The sequence below is a fragment of the Typopeltis vanoorti genome, chromosome 25, assembly GCF_054136105.1.
Source record: "Typopeltis vanoorti isolate ZY-2024b chromosome 25, IOZ_Tvanoo_1.0, whole genome shotgun sequence".
Taxonomy (NCBI): domain Eukaryota; kingdom Metazoa; phylum Arthropoda; class Arachnida; order Uropygi; family Thelyphonidae; genus Typopeltis; species Typopeltis vanoorti.
The window spans coordinates 78,472,140-78,491,228 of NC_143573.1; the positions used below are offsets into that span (position 1 = coordinate 78,472,140).

Below are 19,089 nucleotides of genomic sequence, written 5' to 3' on the forward strand. Positions count from 1 at the left end.
TTCCTTAAATCAATAAAAAGTACTGGGCTGTACTATTATAAAACAAACAGAAATAACCAAATAGTTGACTATACATCATTATCAATGGCAAGAAGAGAAGAATTTCTGTACTCTGAAAGACCTGTCATTGTAGGATGCCATATTAATAGCCCATCTTAAATTAAAGATGCCAAGAACTTATTCTTGTTTAATCCTTTATCCAAGTGCAAGCAAACAAAGTTTGCATGCGAACTATCTTCATGACATTTGATTACTATGTATAGATGGTAATGACTTCGCATTAATTGCTTAGTATCCCATAATGCAAAGCACACATCCTTTTGGGTGTGTATAATGCAGTGCATCATTGGAAGGACTACTGCCAAGACAGGTTTTGACCTTTATTCATATGTTTAAGTGCAGGGATACCTCTCCAAAAATCTACAAGATCACTCTAAATTTCACTGAGTAACCTAAAGGATAACTACTAAATTCATTACTACTGACCTGAATCACTCCAGTAAAGGAAACTGAATGGTGGTTCCACCCAGTGACAGGAAAAATCCCACTTGCTACTGAGCAGAACCTCTCTGCTCCCCCAGGAGATAAGCAAACCCAATAATTGTCAGTGGGAGCCAGATCCAGAAGATATACCAAGATTGAAATAAAGCAGAAGCCATATTTCCCATATACAAGTAATGAAAAGATGCAACACCACATTATTAAAATACTCTGTATTAGAGCTAATTGTTGAAAGTTTTCACTTGGTTCTAAATTAAATTAAAGTTGCCAAGAAATTATATATTTTTTTTAATTCTTTATCCAAGGTGCAAACAAAATTTACACGTTAACTATCTTTATGACTAGGCTACTTGTACAGAGAGGTTAGACTTCACATTAATTGCCTTAGTATATACAAGCCTCTAATCATGATAATGATGATTGCATCTCTTTTTCGATTCATTCGGTCATGAATCAAACTAATCACGATGCTAAAATTAGAATATGATTTTTTTTAGCACAGTGCAAGTATTTGGAACTGAATTTTTATTTTAACAAAAGAGATAAAGTTACTTGGTGGGGAAGGGGGGGGGGGTGATTTTTCTACTGCTAAAGCTGGACTGTTTATATTATATCATCAACTATTGGTCAAAGGAAGGCAGGTACCAGACTTGTAAATTTCTGTAGAACCACAAGTTCTGGATAGTTTTACCTGATAAAAGGTCACAACTCATTAATAATTTCTCTGGACCAAGATTTAATTTTCTTCTTTGTATAGCAGGATCAAAATATACAATCTGGAAAGCTGAATGGCACCTTTTAAAGATGCCTTTACTGATGTACAAATTTACAAAATTCAGATATATAAATTTTATTAATTTAGAATTATGATTAATAATTATGTAAAATTTAGAATTTTGAAATTTCATTTTATTTTTAATGACCTATATGGTGGCATTCCAGAATGTGGCTCAGCTCTGTAAAAAAGATTAGCATATATTATAACTTCCCTAATTACTTGCCTCTGCACTCACTTTAATGTTTCCTTATTGCTCATTTACCAGATCTAACTGAAATGTGGCCTGATTAGTGACACTGAAACTATCATCCTACTTATCAGGGTAGCAGCGGGGAAAATTTTTGTAATGTGTTCCCTGTCATTTTGGTAAATTATGGAGACCACAACTGTGTTAGAAATAATTACTTTAATTTCCTAATGTTTCAACCTTCATATTTAATTTAGGTCATCATCTTTGTATACATACATACACACAAAGACAAAATATATAACACTTCAAACAGTATGCCAAACTGACAATGGTTTGATCAACCGATATTCAACTGGCCTTTTAATAGCAAAATTGGTGGACTAATCAATAAGTGTTTGTTATATTAGTGCCAAGATCCTAGATTACTATAGTCCTAATTATAAACTCTTAGACCAAAATGTTATATGTGGGTAGAATATGTGCCATCCATATTCTTGGGATTTTTAAACTATCATTATTGTTAAGATTAGGATGGTTGATAAGAATTTCAGAGGCCTCCTTAAATTTATGTTCATACCACGTTTTGGTGTGATGTAAACATGTGCTTTTCCAGTCAATTCTATGTAGAGTATTCAGGGCATGATCAGAAAGGTGAAATTTACCACAGTTATTAAATTTAATGTGCCATTTAAGTTTTTTTTTTTTTTTTTTTTTTTTTTTTTTTTTTTTCCAGACAGGAATTGCATCCTGTTTCACTTATATAGGGCAAATTACAGGTGAATATGGTATACTCCAGGGTGGTCCAGTGAAGTAAGTGGATCCATGGATGAGTTCTTTAATTTTGCAGGAGGTTTAAAGGTATCGTTAAGCTTGTGTTTCTGTAGTATTCTGTTTATCTTATCCGATATCTGTTTAATGTATGGAATGGCTAGTTTTATTGTAATCTAGTTTTGTTTTTAAGTGTAGTCTTGTGAAGAATTTTGTTGATAGTATTTTTGCTGTAGCCATTTTCAGGAAGACATTGATAAACTTTTAATTCATGCTTAAGTGCACCTGCTCATTGGAGCAAATCTTTTTTGCTTTAAACAGTGAAGGAAAGACTGCCGGAAGGAAGATGTGTGACAAGTGTATCTAGAAAAGGAAGCGTGTTCTGACTTTCAATTTCCATTGTGAATTGTATGCATTTGTGTTGTTTGTTTAGGGACTGAGGAAAGTGTCTAATGTCTAGCAGGCATGGGACCAGATAACAAAAACTGGGGGGGGCAGTGAGCATATGCCTGCACCTTATTTTTGCAGAAGGCACTTTTTTAATTTGCATGGCAAAATAAAAAAAGTATTTTGCCATGCAAAATAGCCAGAAAGTAATACAATACATGGGCAAAGAGTGCCGTGATATTGCGTGGGAATTTGGCCTGAAAAAGAAGAATTTTGACATTGATTGGGACATTTGTGAAAAGAGCAGAGATCTCAAAACTGACAAAATCCCTTTTTTCAAGTGCGATGTCTTTTTGTTTACAAAGCATTGTGTGTTTTTAATATAGTGGGGGAATGACCTACCAACTCCTTGAATGTTGATGCTAGTTTCTTGGATAGGTGATAATTGGAGCTGTCGATACCTTCAACTATTGACTGAAGCAGTATATTCTGCTTGTGCAAACAATAAATTCTTGGGGAATAAGTGTAGTTTAGAAGTAGTTTTTTAACTGTATTTGGGGGGCCAGGATGCGAATGATTTAAGTAATTCTTCTGTTTTCTTTTTAATCTCATTAGTTGGGGTTATAATTCACAAGTTGATAAGCACCGTTGTCTGAGATTAGTTAATTCATTTTTTCCAGGTGAGTTGCTCAGTTTAAAATAACCATGGAACTGCCTTATTGGCTATAGTAATTACAATGTCCTGACTTGCTTTTAAAGGTTCCACAGCTGCCAATTTAGTTTGGTAAAGATGCTAGTTATTGCTTTAGTATTGTTTAAAATGTTCAAGGTTTCTAATTGTATTTTATCAGCTATGGTGGTTGAGAGAAATCTTACGCTTCTTTCAATATGGTGCCACAGCAAACTTTAAGCCTTTACTAAATAGCAAGAGTTCATCATTGTCCCTGTCCACCAAGGTCTACAGATCTCTTGAAGTTTATCATATTGGAGGAACTCAGCTCCAGGAGGTGAAGCAGAGTTCCTACAAAATGATAAACCTTGTCCAAAGTAACAACCAACCTATTCAAATCCTCCTGTAGCAACATTGCACTAAACCCTCCTTCCTGGCACTGCTCTTCTAATATAGCAACACCAGCAAACAACTGAATATCTCTTCTCAAACCTTGAACTATAGCACTGACATATTAATTAAACAACAGAACCATATAGTACCCACTATCTTTCTTTTCAGGACATCGCATCCAATACACAACTCACCTGCCTCCTGTCAAGCAACCAAGCTACTACGTGACTAAAAAAAAAAAAAAAAAACTAAATTAAGATAATTTTCGTGCACATGCATGCATGTGAGTGTGTGATGGCATTTTGCAGCCCCAAGTTTTACTCTTCCAAATCTGCATGTTGTCATGCAGATTTGGAAGAATAAAACTGTTTATACAACAGTTTTATTGTTGTATATGCCAACTTCGTTTTTTAATTTTCAGTAATAAACTGTTATAAAAATAAATTACATTAATTACTAAAGAAAAATATTTATCATATAAAATAACAATGGAACCAACAAGCCTTTCAGCAACAAAATAAAGTTTTGATATGTTTGAGCACATCATTCAAATAAGACAATTTTAATTGTTTGTAAACATGCTTCACTATGATCACACATTTTTATAACAGACTTTAGTTTTTGTCATTTACTTCTTTCTGGAGCAGTGAACAGCTTAGAATAAGCTTATCACGACAAATATATTTGCTTCCTAGTTTTGATGATGTGATAATCCATTTGGTATTTTTATGCTTATTTTCAATATCTTTTTGCCAAGAATAATCCATGACCTTCATTCTAAATATTTGTGTGACATTTCAATAAAATGGGGATATATATATATTTTAAATAGGCAATCAAAAAAAAAAAAAATGCTTGGTGATTTGGTAAAATATAATATAATTAAACAAGTGCAAATTAAATTCATTTGTTTATAATTGTTGTTGAATTATTTAAAAAAAAAAAAAAAAAAAGGAAGAAATGTCAGTTTGCCAAATAAAATAATTTCTGAAATTTTTTTTGGGCTAGAACTCAGTCTTGGACTCACTGCCCAGACTTGGCCTGAGACTCATCCAGTCTACTCCAAACCTTACTCCCTCCCCCCTACAAGAAATATGCTGAAAAAATGCTCACTATATCTTCTGCAGATATGACCCATCTTCAACCACCAGCAACTAAAGTCATCCTTCCATACTCCCTCTTTTTTCTACTAACAATATAATCGTAGCATCCTCTAAGATTTTGCTTTGCTGCTTCAGTCAATCTCGTTTCATATGCCAATTTCTCCTTCCTTATTACACTAGTCACCTTCCTATACTTTCAGTAAAAAAACAATTTTCATACGAGCACATCTTCTTTCAAAGCAAGGCAAATGTTTAGTTGTTTGTCAATACCTAAGCATGCTTGTGAACAGCACAAGACATGCAATGGCTTGCATGTCTTGTGCTGCACACCACCTAGCTGTTTTCTTAATTTATCTAAGTCTCCTGCTCTATAATTCCACAAATTTCTCATGCTGCTGAGGAGTACCGTGTTTCTTAAGTTTCATCTTTCTCAAGCAGTACTTGCATAATTCCATGATTCATTCACTTCACAACCCTATTTTGTTTATTCACCTAATCTTAAGAATAAACTCTGATGCTTCCATAAGTAAATGATTTCTGGTTTGCCTGTTCTCTCCTCTTCAACTGATCAAGAGACAGCACACCACCTAGCTGTTTTCTTAATTTATAAAAGTCTCCTGCTCTATAATTCCACAAAGCTTGCACCTGTCTAGCCATATCCAATGTCAAAACCATATGCTCACTCTCCTCACCTGATGGCACTGTATGAAATGATAGCACTCATATTGCAGCATATAGCTAAAGTAACTCATGCTGCATGAGGAAATTATCTCTAAGATCATGGAATTCAATTTCCTTACTTGCATATTATTTAAGTAGATACTTTGATGGTTAAAGTCACCCATTATCATCACTTTCTTGTCACTCAGCAGTCTGCCTAAACATTTCAGAATCATCTCCCTCTATCTCCTGGCCTACGTGTAGCAATACCCCCCTAAATATCTAAAATTTGTGCTCACAACCATACACCAAATGACCTTGAAGTCATTATTGCTACTGCTTTCTTCAAGTTCTACATGAAATGGACACTATTCTGAGATCATTAGTAAAGCCCCACCTCCTCTGTAATCCTGTCTTTTCAAAAAATGCTATATTTATTCTAAATTCTACTCCTGTGAGTACTTCATCCTTTGTTAACCATGTCTCACTGATACCCATGATTTGTGATACCAGTGACATGGTGAAACAACTAATTTTATCATGACTAGAAACCCTGTACGTTTATTTCTAAAACACTTTGCATTTGTATATAAGCACAGCAGCTTGCATCTGCCTCTCCTTTCCTTCCTTTCCCACAATTCCTCATCCCATTACTTGACAAGATCCTCAACTTTTTTGTTTCCACTGGTGTCATCTCCGCATTGTTATCTTGCATTCTCTCATCATATATCTCATACTGATTGGGATAGATTACACTTACAGTCTCATCTCACTGTCTAATTTTCATTTCCCATGGTGACACTCTTCATTCATCAACAATCTTCCCAACTTCACACTGCCACCATCATTCAACTGAAGACCATCTTCAGTAAACAGCTCTCTTCTGCCATGAAATTTATCCACACATCCATTTACTCTTCTCCTTCTTGCACGTCCTGGCTATCATGCCATTCATAATCAATGCTCTTTTCCTCAGCTCCTACTATCACACCTTGACAGCACACTTATAATTCTTCCCTCACACTCTTCTGTTTCAGTGATTCTAGCAACACTCAAACCCAATGCTACATACCGTACAGTTCCTTGCAAATCATTTGTTCCTATCAGCATAGTCAAATAGTCTATAATCCTTTCTTCACAAACTCAGTCACTTTTTGCTACAATCACCTCTCTTATACATGCCTCTGATATCTGCTTCATTTTTACATCTTTCACCATAGAGCCCCCATACTACACTACACTACTTTCCACTCCTTCCAATTCAATCATTCATCTTCAAATCCTCTATCAATGGCATCTTCATTCTTATACATTAAAAAACCAACCTCTTCTCTAAAAGGCCTATCTCACTCTGCACTTGTTTTAACTTGTTCTTCAACCTTACTAATGATTTTAGAATATCCTCATTTGTGTTCATATCTTTCATACCAACTTCATTACCATTCTGCCTTTGTTTCTCTATACTTCCACTGTCATTTGCTTCTGAATATGCCTTATCTCCCTCTCCTTTGTCATTACACCACATTCACTCTACTATATTTTCAAAATTGGAGGATGCGCTATGTAATCATGACTTTTACTACTTGTGATTACTAAAAAAAGACAAGAAATAAAAATGACTGTTTCTGCAAGTGAGGGAAAAAAAAAGCATTATTGAACTTTATTTTTTGTGGCATATGATGAAAAAAAAATGAGATGTATTTGTAAAACAGAATAATTTCAGCAACCAGCTGAAAAACTGATGGAAAAGAAAGTAGTGTCTGAAATAGATTACCAAGCACCAGTATGGTTATAGAAATACCTCTTCAACAGACATAACAATGTTATCTTATTCATTTTGACACAATCGTAAAATGAAATAATAGATTTTGAATACTTTCTGTGAAACTTTCAACCCAGTAGAAAATTAGACAAAGAGTAGTTATTCAGTTATTTATAATTCAGTTCTTAGAGCAAGCGGGGGGGGGGTTTGATTCAAAATTTATTCTCGTTTTGATTCAAAACGAGAATAAATTTTGAATCAACATGTACAGGATATGTTTCACACATTTTCACCATATGTTGTCTACAGTGATCGAGTATTGGATATTGTTGCAATGAGCATCATACAAAAACATTTGTTGTAATTTTAAGGTAAAGGCGAAAACAACTACGTTTCTACTAAAATATTTTAAGATATAAGTTTTTGATATTAAAAAAAAGTCTCACAATGTTGAGTAAATAATGCAATTTAACTTTTCTGAGATTCATCTGATTTGCATGCATGAAGTGTGAACTGATGTAGTAGACAAATTTTTAATATATAATTTTTGATAAATTTATAACCTTTTTTCCCATATTTACAATGGGGGAACAGTACTGTAGTTGAAGGAGGTAAGCCTTGTCCTCCTCTTCCAAATTTTACACCTTTGAGTAATTCAAATATACCAAACATAGTATTCTCCTTCATTATTGTTTTCTAATATACAATATCTTAAACACTGTCCCCCACTCTGTGTAGATTAGGTTGCAATTATTGATAGATTAAAGTATTCAAAGTTATCCTACAATTAATTGTATTAGACCAATTAAGATGAGCACTGATGTGCTATACATTCTTAAAACATTCATACATTGATAAAAATGCAACCATACGGTCAAACTGATGTGAATTTTGCAGCGCAGGTTGCATAAGCCACAACAGCACACCCAACTGAAATGGGCATCCTTAGCATATATATATGCTAAGGATGCCCATGGGATATATATATACTGTATACCAACTTGAGATATAAAACTTTTTTTTTTCCTGAGGGGGAAAAAAATGAAATACTTACAAAATTGTTTGGAACTTTATTTTCCTTGAATGACTGGTGCTTTTTTAGTGAGGGCATTTGATAATTATGATCACTTTTTGGAATAACTACATAAAAATCAAATGTAAAAAAGTTCAATTAATAAAGGAAATTTCAATAATAGTTGTAAATAACTAAATAAAATTATTTATTTAAAACACAGATATTAATTTACATATAATTAAACATATCAGATAATTAAACCTACTTTATTGGATAAAAATTTTAAATAAAATATAATGTCTAATTTCATCTGATGCTAGACACAAGCTCCTGCAGAATTTCACTGACCTGGCTGCAGAATCCCATGTCAGAAAGTTGCATTGATTTAGTGAATTTTTAGCTGGTGCATAAATATTATGTTTGGCAAGTTTTTTGGTTGGTTAGAAAATAAATTCCATAATTCACTAGTATTCCATAATTCACTGAACACTTCCTGTACAGTTGTGTATTATGGGAAGAGTCATGTTTATTACACAGTAAATGATAGCATAGTAATATGCTATCACTTACTGTAAATGACATTGTTGAAAGAGGAATTTAAAATGCTAAAATCTGGCATAATGAAACCAGCAAATAAAAAATACTAATAAAAGTTGAACATATAAATTAATTAAACAATAGTCCAATACCAAAGAAACTGTGATGTCTGTAAAGTTGTATTCTCACAATGTTAAATCATCAATTTTGGAACTTTTTCAATGTTCAAAAACAAACTTAATAGCTGAAGATTCTTAAACTTTGTAATATGCCTCAAAAAAGAGACATATGACTGGTCTCTAAGAATGAAATCTTTTATGAAAATAAGATCAGATCTGATTATACTTTGTATTTAGAGGATAATACTTTTCAATAGAATATATCCTATTTAAATATAAATAGCATAGAAGAAAATACCCAGGTTTGCAAATTCACGACTGAGTAAATCCAAAGCAATCAAAAATCATTAAAAATTACATACATGAAAGGTGGGGAAGGCAGCAAAAGATAAAAGTTCTTGTAATTTAATAAGTGATCATGCTTTCCAAAATAGAAATACTGATTATATGTTCTCATAGCCTAATGGCCTACCTCAAAGACAATTTCCAAAAATCCATTTACCATGCAAAAAATTAACAATAACCTAGACTTTCCAGTCACCTTAATAAAACATCTTTCAAATGATAACCTTTCTTTTAAGCATACAGAACACCTACTCACTATTCCTCATGTATAGAGTATATCAGAAAGAACAGCCAAAGTTCTTTTTTTTTTTTTTTTAAATGGCTGCTGTAATTCACTCCCCTGAAGACAAACTTCTCTCTCTCTCAGTTTCTCATGTATACAGGATTTCTTTTCCTGCAAGTTGAGCTACTATAGGCAAACTGGAAGACTAACTAATGTTCACTTAGTATAAGATGACCCTCATTACACAATTTTTTTTTTATTTATTATCTGTAGTTGCCCTTAATATAAGAAACAGTAGTTCTTGAGTATCCCAAGTTATATTCTAGGCTTTGTACTAGTCCAATAGTAGGAAGCCTAGAAAGTAGTGCTGCCTGTGCCCCTGAAAATGTCTAAGTGACACAGACAAAATACTGGAAGCTTTAAGATGTTGCTTAATTCATTTCCTGATATTTTCATTCCACTAAATCTCTAACAGGCATTCTAACCGGTACAGAAACTATACATGATTATGATAAAAAGTAGTTAAAAGTGTACAACAGTACAACAAAATGTTAAGCAAAAGAATGGATTTATTTCATTTAAAAAAAAAAAAGTGTAATATGCCATGTTCTTTTAATGGCTTTAATTCACAACACAAGACAATCATAAGAAAGAAATAATACATTATTTACTTTGTTGCTGCTATTCTGCTAGTTTTATACCAAGCATCTTCAGGGAACAAATAGTTTGTCACAATATGCAAAGAGAAAAAACTGGTTAAAATTAGGAAAAAGTTTAAAATTCTAACAGATAACACACAGACTAAAGTGTTAAATGGCACTAAGTATTGTTGGATAATGAGGAGGGGAGGAGTGAAGCAGCATAAATTTTATATTACATTGACTATCTCCCATCATCTTCATCAATTTCCTGATATGTGCCCCTCAACGGATGTTCAAACTACTATGACAGCACTACAAGTCATTATCATCAAATTTCTGATATGTATCCTAAAGGGGTGTACAGGATATGATAGTACTACATGAAGAACTAACATCATTACTAACTTCCTATCTACAATTTTCCTCCAAATCAATGTTACCTGTCAAGACTCCAACATTAACAGATCTTATATTTCTGTTCTCTAAGGCACTTTCTACTGAATCAATCCACCAGTCAAGTTCTTTCTTAATATCCTCATTTTCTGTTCGTAATCCAAATCTTTTTCAGGAATCCAATATCTGCAGTTTCTAGTCTTTGGTCATGCATTTTATTTCTAATCCAACTCTCAGATCCACAAGTTAAAATTGGTTTGAACACTGTCTTGTATACTGCCAATTTAGTGTTTTGAGTAATTTCTCTCTTATTCCATATAAATTTATTCAGTTGACTTTCTAACCATACCAGCTTTCTTGATTCTGTTGTCAATTTCCATATTTAATTTACCCATCTTCACTAAAAATCACACCTAAGCAGCTGAAATGTTTTACTTGTTTTATAGGTAATCCATTCATAATGCACTTGATATTTTTGATGCTTCTGCCTATTTTCATTGTATTGGTTTTGTTATTGTTGACCTTCATACCATATCTATTACAACAGTTATTCAATTTTGTCAGGGAACAGTGCAGACTTGTACTGGATTTATTTAGAAGTATATCGATATCAGGTTTAATACCACTTTCCTTCATAATGTGATCCATACAGATAATGAATAACAGAGAAGATAATGTACATCCTTGTATGATACAAGATTTAACATTAAACCATCTTCCTGTACTTCCTTCAATTCTAACTGCTGACTTACAACTCAAATAAAGACCAAGTATTGCTTGATATAATGCCCCATCGACACCATACAACTGTAGGGTATTGAATAGCTTTTCTCTTGACATCTTGTCATAAGCATTTTCCAGATTTACAAAACTTAAATACAGATCTTTGTTATATTACCATGATTTTTCAACTATTTGTCGTAAAGTGAAAATCTGATCCTGAAGGCCTGAATCCAGCTTGTTCTATACAAAGTTTTCCTTCCACAATCCTTCTGAATCTTTTTTCAAGTATATTTGCATAAAACCTACCAGGAACACTCAGTAGGGAAATGCCTCTGTAATTCTCACATTCATTAGGATATGGATATTATGAGAGCTCTGCTCTCATAATATCCACATCTGGAATTCGTCTCTCTGTCCAGGCCTTCTGAACTATGCAGTGCTGCCACTGTAAGACTTTGATAACCTCCATACTTGAGCATTTCTGGTCGAATATCATCTACTCCCACTGCCTTTCCACATGTCAGGATTTTGATGGCTTTTTCTACTTCAAGAATGAATATGTATTCCTGATTGCATGCCTGTTGAGTGTTTTTTACTACTTTGCTGTCACTGATTGTTTCGTTTAGGAATTTTTCAAAGTAATTACTCCATACATCAGGGATATCTTTTTTTCACCAGTTTTAATGTCACCTGTATCATCTCTAATTCCTTTTACAGCACTCTTTCCTCCATTTCTGAGTTTTTCTAACAGCCTCCAGAATATTTTACCACCTTCCTGATATTTATTTTCTATGTTTTTACGAAAGTCTTCCCATGACTTTTGTTTAGCTAGTTTTACACAGTTCATTCATTTAGTATGGTGATTCAACAGCCCATGAGCCCCTTCTATGGGGAGGTATAGCACCACCTCAATCCCCCTATTTTTATCTGAGCTCAGACCGGCATAGCTGACAATTCAGACCTATGGCTGGAGGGATTGTCTTAAGTATTCCTGACTGTATCCGCGCGTGTGTGTATTCACGTGGCCGGTTTGCCTGCTTGCAGGATGAAAAATCCCAGATAAACTGGGGACAAACACTGCTATCCATGCCCAAAAACAGGTAACTTGCCTATGGCTGAGGAACATCCTTAAGCTCCTCACGTCATCAACGGGAATCGAGCCTAGGACACTCCTTCCCCGGGCATATGGTTGTGAAGCACATAGCCAATAGGATAACCGCATGGATTTTTACACGCTTTCTAACATTTATCTCTGTATTCTGTAAGAGCACAAGCAGACTTATTCACCAGGAACTTGCAATATGCTTTCTTTTTCTTCAATGCCTCTTTAAATTTCTGTGTCCACCACAGAGTTCTGATTTTTCTATCCTTACAGACAACCTCACCACATGCCTCTCTGGCTGAATCAATGAATGTTTTCTTCAGGATTTGCCATGGTTTGGTTCCTGTTCTCAAACTCTTTCATTTTTTCTTGAATAATGTTTGTGTATTTTAGTCTGCAGTTCACATCTGAGAGCTGCTCAACTTTTATTCACTTTAAAACTTTCTTACATGTTCTTCTTTTCAATATAAAATTCATTTCATCTTGCTCAAGACTAAATGGTGATCTCTTGCAATTTCAAATCCTCTGTATACTCTAGTATCCTGCATAATGAGAAAATATCACTATCAACAATAACATAGTCATTGAGACTTTTCTTATTCCTTGCCTCTTCTCTCCATGTGAATTTGTGCACATATTTATATTGGAACATGGTGTTAGTAATAACCAGTCTATGTCCTTTGCAGAAATCCAACAGGTATTTGCCATTATTATTAGCTTTGCTCTTTTATCCGAATTTTCACAAAATATTTTTGTATGTCAGACAATCATTTCCTACTCTGCTATTTAGATCCCCCAACAAGGACCAACTTTTCTTTTTTTCATTGTGTCACAGTTGCTTTCTCTAAAACCTCAAAAAAATTCTTCCACTTCTACCTTAGTAGAACCTTCTGTGGGACCATAGGCACAAATAAGTCTCATTGTCCAGTTCTCCATTCTAATATTTACCAACATCACTATACTTGATATCACTTGCCATTCCAGATTAGCCTTGTATTTAGTGTTGAATACTATAGCTACTCTCTTTTTTTTCCTGTTTGTTAATGCCTCTGAATATAACATTTCATAGTTATTGCGTAGAAAGATCTCACCAGTTTTTGTCTTTTTTGTTTCAGTCACCCCTATTATGTCGATCTGGTACTTATCCAATTCCTCAACTAGCTCCATTTCTTTGCCATTCAGGCTTCTTTATGTTGATAGTACCAATCCTTAACTGTGGGGATGTTGAGTTGGGGTGCGTTTCAGGATTTATTCCAGTAGCTGACTTTACTGTTTGCCCTGGTTCCCTGGTGAAAACAATGGGGCCTTGTTTAACTGGGCGACAGCCTAGCCGGCATGAAATTCTGTCATGTTATACCATCATTTTATATTGATGAATAAGAATACAATTTGGTCAGCTAAATCCCAAATTGCCACATGATTAAGTACATTATTATTAATCTCCTATCCACAATTTTCCTCCAAATCAGTCTATTTCTTGTCAGCACTCCAATATTTTATATCTAACATTTTGTGTTTCTAAGGCACCTCTGACTGAATCAATCGACCTAGACTGGTATTCCTCTCGGTCTCTTTCCTGCCATCTTGGTAACTGTTTTGCTAACCTTTCCAATCCCTTTCTGTTTAAGTGACCATACCATTTTAAATTAGCTCTACTTCATGAATGCTAACAATGTCAAGTTCCTTTCTAATATCATTTATCCTTTCTAGAATCATTTTTCATATGATTCTGCCATTAATGCCATCTGTTCACTCCCCTATTTTTTCTTAGTCATCATGTCTGCAGTCTCTAGTCTCTGATCAATTGTTTTATTTCTAACCTAACTCTCAGATCCAGAACTTAAAACTGGTTTAAACACAGTCTTGTATACTGCTAGTTTGGTGTTTTGGCTAATTTCTCTCTTATTCTAAATAAGGCTTATTTGTGCTTATAAATTAAAGATACCAAGCAATTATATACTTGGTTTAATCCTTTATCCAAGTATATTATTTCTTGGTATTTTTAATTTATAGTATAAACAAGTGGAAAAACTTACAACTATCTCTCATCCATACTATTTTAATAACATTAAGGTGTAACACCTTTTGGCTGCTCGTATACGAAAATATGACTTCTACATTACATCAACTTTAGTTTTACCTCTGGATCTGGCTTCCAGTGATGAGACTTCAATAAAGGTTGAAACCAGTCTGGATAGTGACACCATAATGCATAGCATCATACATGTCTGGAAGGAAATGTGCTTTGCATTATGGGAATAACTATATAAAACATTTTGTATTTGCTGCTTAGAAAGATCTTACCTGATTTTGTCTTCTTTGTTTTGGTAACACCTATTTATTATTGTTACATGTGTAATTCACTTACAGGTATAATGACTTCAATAAAGGTTGAAGTCATTATACCTGGTTTCAACCTTTATTGAGACTTCAATAAAGGTTGAAATAAGTCTGGATAGTGACACCATAATGCATAGCATCATACATGTCTGGAAGGAAATGTGCTTTGCATTATGGGAATAACTATATAAAACATTTTGTATTTGCTGCTTAGAAAGATCTTACCTGATTTTGTCTTCTTTGTTTTGGTAACACCTATTTATTATTGTTATATGTAATTCACTTACAGGTATAATGACACAGTTCTTCCTGCAATTATTGTAGCACACAGCAGTAGAAAGGCTTATGTGTTGGAAGTTCATGTTGATTTTTTTAATATTAGACAGTAATAAGAACAGACTGTCTCCAAGATTTTGGGGAAATAGTAGAGCCTCATAGTACCTATCTATAAAAATTGAAATAAAACAATGTGAGAATTACAGAGAAATTTCTATTAAGTGTTCCTGGTAATTTTTATGGAAGTATACTTGAGAAACAGCTAAGAAAAATTGTGGAGGAGAAGCTTGGAGAACAACAAGCTGGGTTCAGGTCAGAGGTTATAAAGATCAGATTTTCAATTTAAGACAAGCAGTTAAGAAATCATGGGAATATAACAAGGATCTGTATTTAAGTTTTGTAGATCTCTTAAGATATATAACAAGATGTCAAGAGGAAAGCTGTTCAAAACTCTCCACCTATATGATGCTAAAGGGATATTATATCAAGAAATACATAGTCTCTATTTGAGTTGTAAATCGGCAGTTAGAATTGAAGAAGGTACAGAAAGATGGTTTGTTGAAAGTCAGGTGTGTGACAAGAGTTTACATTATCTGCACTGTTATTCATCATTTATATGGATCACATTATGAAGGAAAGCTGTATTAAACCTGATATCAGAAATGGAATGTTAATCTCACTTCTACTTGATGCAAATATTACTCCTAAATAAATCCACAAAAAGTCTACAAGATTCTCTGAGCAAACTGAATAACTGCTGTAATAAATTCGGTATGAAAATCAACATTAAAAAGATAAAAACAATGAAAATAGGCAGAAACACTAAAAACATTAACTGCATCCTGAATGGAAAACCTATAGAAGTAGTAAAACATTTCAGCTATTTAGGAACAATATTTAATGAAGATGTAAAATTAAATAGCCTTTAAAGGAATGCGGAGAACCGACCACAGCTTCTGACCTAATGTCCAATCCTCACCTTCTCGTGGTGCACCCTGTTCGGTATCTACTTTGATACTGAACGAACGAGGATGGGCTGGCAATTTGGGATTTAGCCGACCAAATTGTATTCTTATTGGTTAAACCAAAATAAAAAATGATGGTACAACATGACAAAATTTCATGCCGGCTGGGGCATCGTCCGGTTAAACAAGGCCCCCATTGTTTTCGCCAGGAAACCAGGGCGAACAGCGAAAAGTCAGCTACTGGAACAAATCTGAAAACAAACCCCAACTCAACATCACCAGAGTTAAAGATCGGTACTATCAACGTAAGAAGCCTGAATGGCAAAGAAATGGAGCTAGCTGAGGAATTAGATAAGTACCAGATCGACATAATAGGGGTGACTGAAACAAAAAAGACCAAAACTGGTGAGATCTTTCTGAGCAATAAATACAAAATGTTATATTCAGGCAATGACAATCAAGGAAAAGAAGGAGTAGCCATAGTATTCAACACAAAATACGATGCTAATCTTCTTGAATGGCAGTCAGTCTCAAGTAGAGTAATGTGGGCAAATATGAGAATGGGGAACTGGACAATGAGACTTATTTGTGCCTATGGTCCCACAGAAGGTTCTACTAAGGTAGAAGTGGAGGAATTTTTTGAGGCTTTAGAAAAAGCAACTGACACAATGAAAAAGGAAAAGTTGGTCCTTGTTGGGGATCTAAATAGCAGAGTAGGAAATGATTGTGAGACATACAAAAATATTTTGGGAAAATTTGGAGAAAAGAGCAAAGCTAATAATAATGGCAAATATCTGTTGGATTTCTGCTCAGGACATGGACTGGTTATTACTAACACCATGTTCCAACATAAAAATGTGCACAAATTCACATGGAGAGAAGAGGTAAGGAATAAGAATAGTCTCATTGACTATGTTATCGTTGATAGTGATGTTTTCTCCCTGGTGCAGAACACCAGAGTGTACAGAGGATTTGAAATTGGAAGTGATCACTATTTAGTCATGAGCAGGATAAAATTGAATTTCATATTGAAAAGAATAACATGTAAGAAAGTTTTAAAGCGAATAAAAGTTGAGCAGCTCTCAGATGTGAACTGTAGACTAAAATTCAGAAAAATTATTGAAAAGAAAATGAAAGTGTTTGAGAACAGGAATCAAACCTTGGAGATTCAGTGGCAAACTCTGAAGAAAACATTGATTAATTCTGCCAGAGAGGCATGTGGTGAGGTTGTATGCAAGGATAAATAAATCAGAACTCCCTGGTGGACACAGGAAGTTAAACAGGCAGTGAAGGAAAAGAAGAAAGCATATCAAAAGTTCCTGGCAAATAAGTCAGCTTTTACTCTTACAGAATACAGAGACAAATGTAAGAAAGCTAAACAGTGTGTAAAACTAGCTAAACAAAAGTCATGGGAGGACTTTGGCAAGAATATAGAAAATAAATATCAAGAAGGTGGCAAAATATTCTGGAGGTTGTTGAAGAAGCTTAGGAATGGAGGAAAGAGTGCTGTAAAAGGAATTAGAGATGATAAAGGTGAAATGAAAACAGGAGAAAAAGATATCCTTGAAGTATGGAGTAATTACTTTGAAAAACTGCTAAATGAAACAAGCAGTGATGACAGCACAGTGATAAAAAATACTGACCAGGCATGCAGTCAGGAATACATATCCATACTTGAAGTAGAAAAAGCCATCAAAGGCTTGAAATGTGGAAAGGCAGCAGGAGTAGATGACATTTGACCAGAAATGCTGAAGTATGGTGGTATAAAAGTCTTACAGTGGCTGCACTGCATAGTTTAGAAAGCCTGGACAGAGGGACAAATTCCCGATGATTGGAGTAGAGCTCTCATAGTACCCATATATAAAAAGGGAAATAAAACTGAATGTGAGAATTACAGAGGTATTTCCCTACTGAGTGTTCCTGGCAAGATCTATGCAAGTATACTTCAGAAACGGTTGAGAAGAATTGTGGAAGAAAAGCTTGGTGATGAACAAGCTGGATTCAGGCCAAATAGAGGCTGTCAGGATCAGATCTTCACTTTACGACAAATAGTCGAGAAAGCATGGGAATACAACAAAGATCTGTATTTAAGTTTTATCGATTTGGAAAAGGCATATGACAAGGTACCAAAAGAGAAGCTATTCAATACGCTACAGTTATATGGTGTCAATGGGGTATTATATCAAGCAATACTTAGTCTTTATTTGAGTTGTAAGTCAGCAGTTAGAATTGAAGGAAGTACAGGAAGATGCTTTAATGTTAAATATGGTGTGAGACAAGGATGTACATTATCTCCCTCTGTTATTCATTATCTATATGGATCACATTATGAAGGAATGTGGTATTAAACCTGATATCAAAATTGGAGATGTTAATGTCAGCTCTTTGCTTTATGCGGATGATGTTATACTTCTAAATAAATCCGCTACAAGTCTGCAAGATTCTCTGACTAAATTGAATAGCTGTTGTAATAGATATGGTATGAAGGTCAGCAATAAAAAGACAAAGACAATGAAAATAGGCAGAATCATTGAAAATGTCAACTGTGTTGTGAATGGAAAACCTGTGGAACAAGTAAAACATTTCAGCTACTTAGGCACGATTTTTACTGAAGATGGTAAATTAAATATGGAAATAGACAACAGAATCAATAAAGCTGGTATGGCAGGAAGTCAAGTGAATAAATTTATATGGAATAAGAGAGAAATTAGTCAAAACACTAAATTAGCTATATACAAGACAGTGTTCAAACCAATTTTAAGTTATGGATCTGAGAGCTGGGTCCTAAGTAAAACACACGACCAAAGACTAGAGACCGCAGATATGAGAGTCCTGAGAAAGATTAAGGGCATGAACAGATGGCATCAATGGCAATATCATATTAAAAATGAGGATATTAGGAAAGAACTTGATATTGTCAGCATCCAGGAATGCGTTAGCAGAGCTAATCTCAGGTGGTATGGTCACTTAAATAGAATGGGAGAGGAAAGATTAGCAAAACAAGTGTTCTCTGCCAGGATGGCAGGAAAACGACCCACAGGAAGACCAAGATATAGGTGGATTGATATGGTACAAAGTGCCTTAGACGATAGAAATATAAGATCTGATAATGTTGGAGTCTTGACAAGGAACAGACTGATTTGGAGGAAAATTGTAGACAGGAAGTTAGTAATGATGTAATTTTTTCATGTAGTACTG

At 34.3% G+C, this 19,089-nt stretch overlaps 1 protein-coding gene across 1 annotated transcript in view; it reads right to left on the minus strand.

The window, feature by feature from the left end:
- Positions 1–19,089, minus strand: part of egg (SET domain bifurcated histone lysine methyltransferase eggless) — a 625,200-nt gene that overhangs the window by 417,192 nt on the left and 188,919 nt on the right. Inside the window, exon 5 of the mRNA XM_090414562.1 lies at positions 8,267–8,352. Coding sequence (XP_090270688.1) covers positions 8,267–8,352 — 86 coding nt within the window. The remainder of the gene's footprint in view (positions 1–8,266; positions 8,353–19,089) is intronic.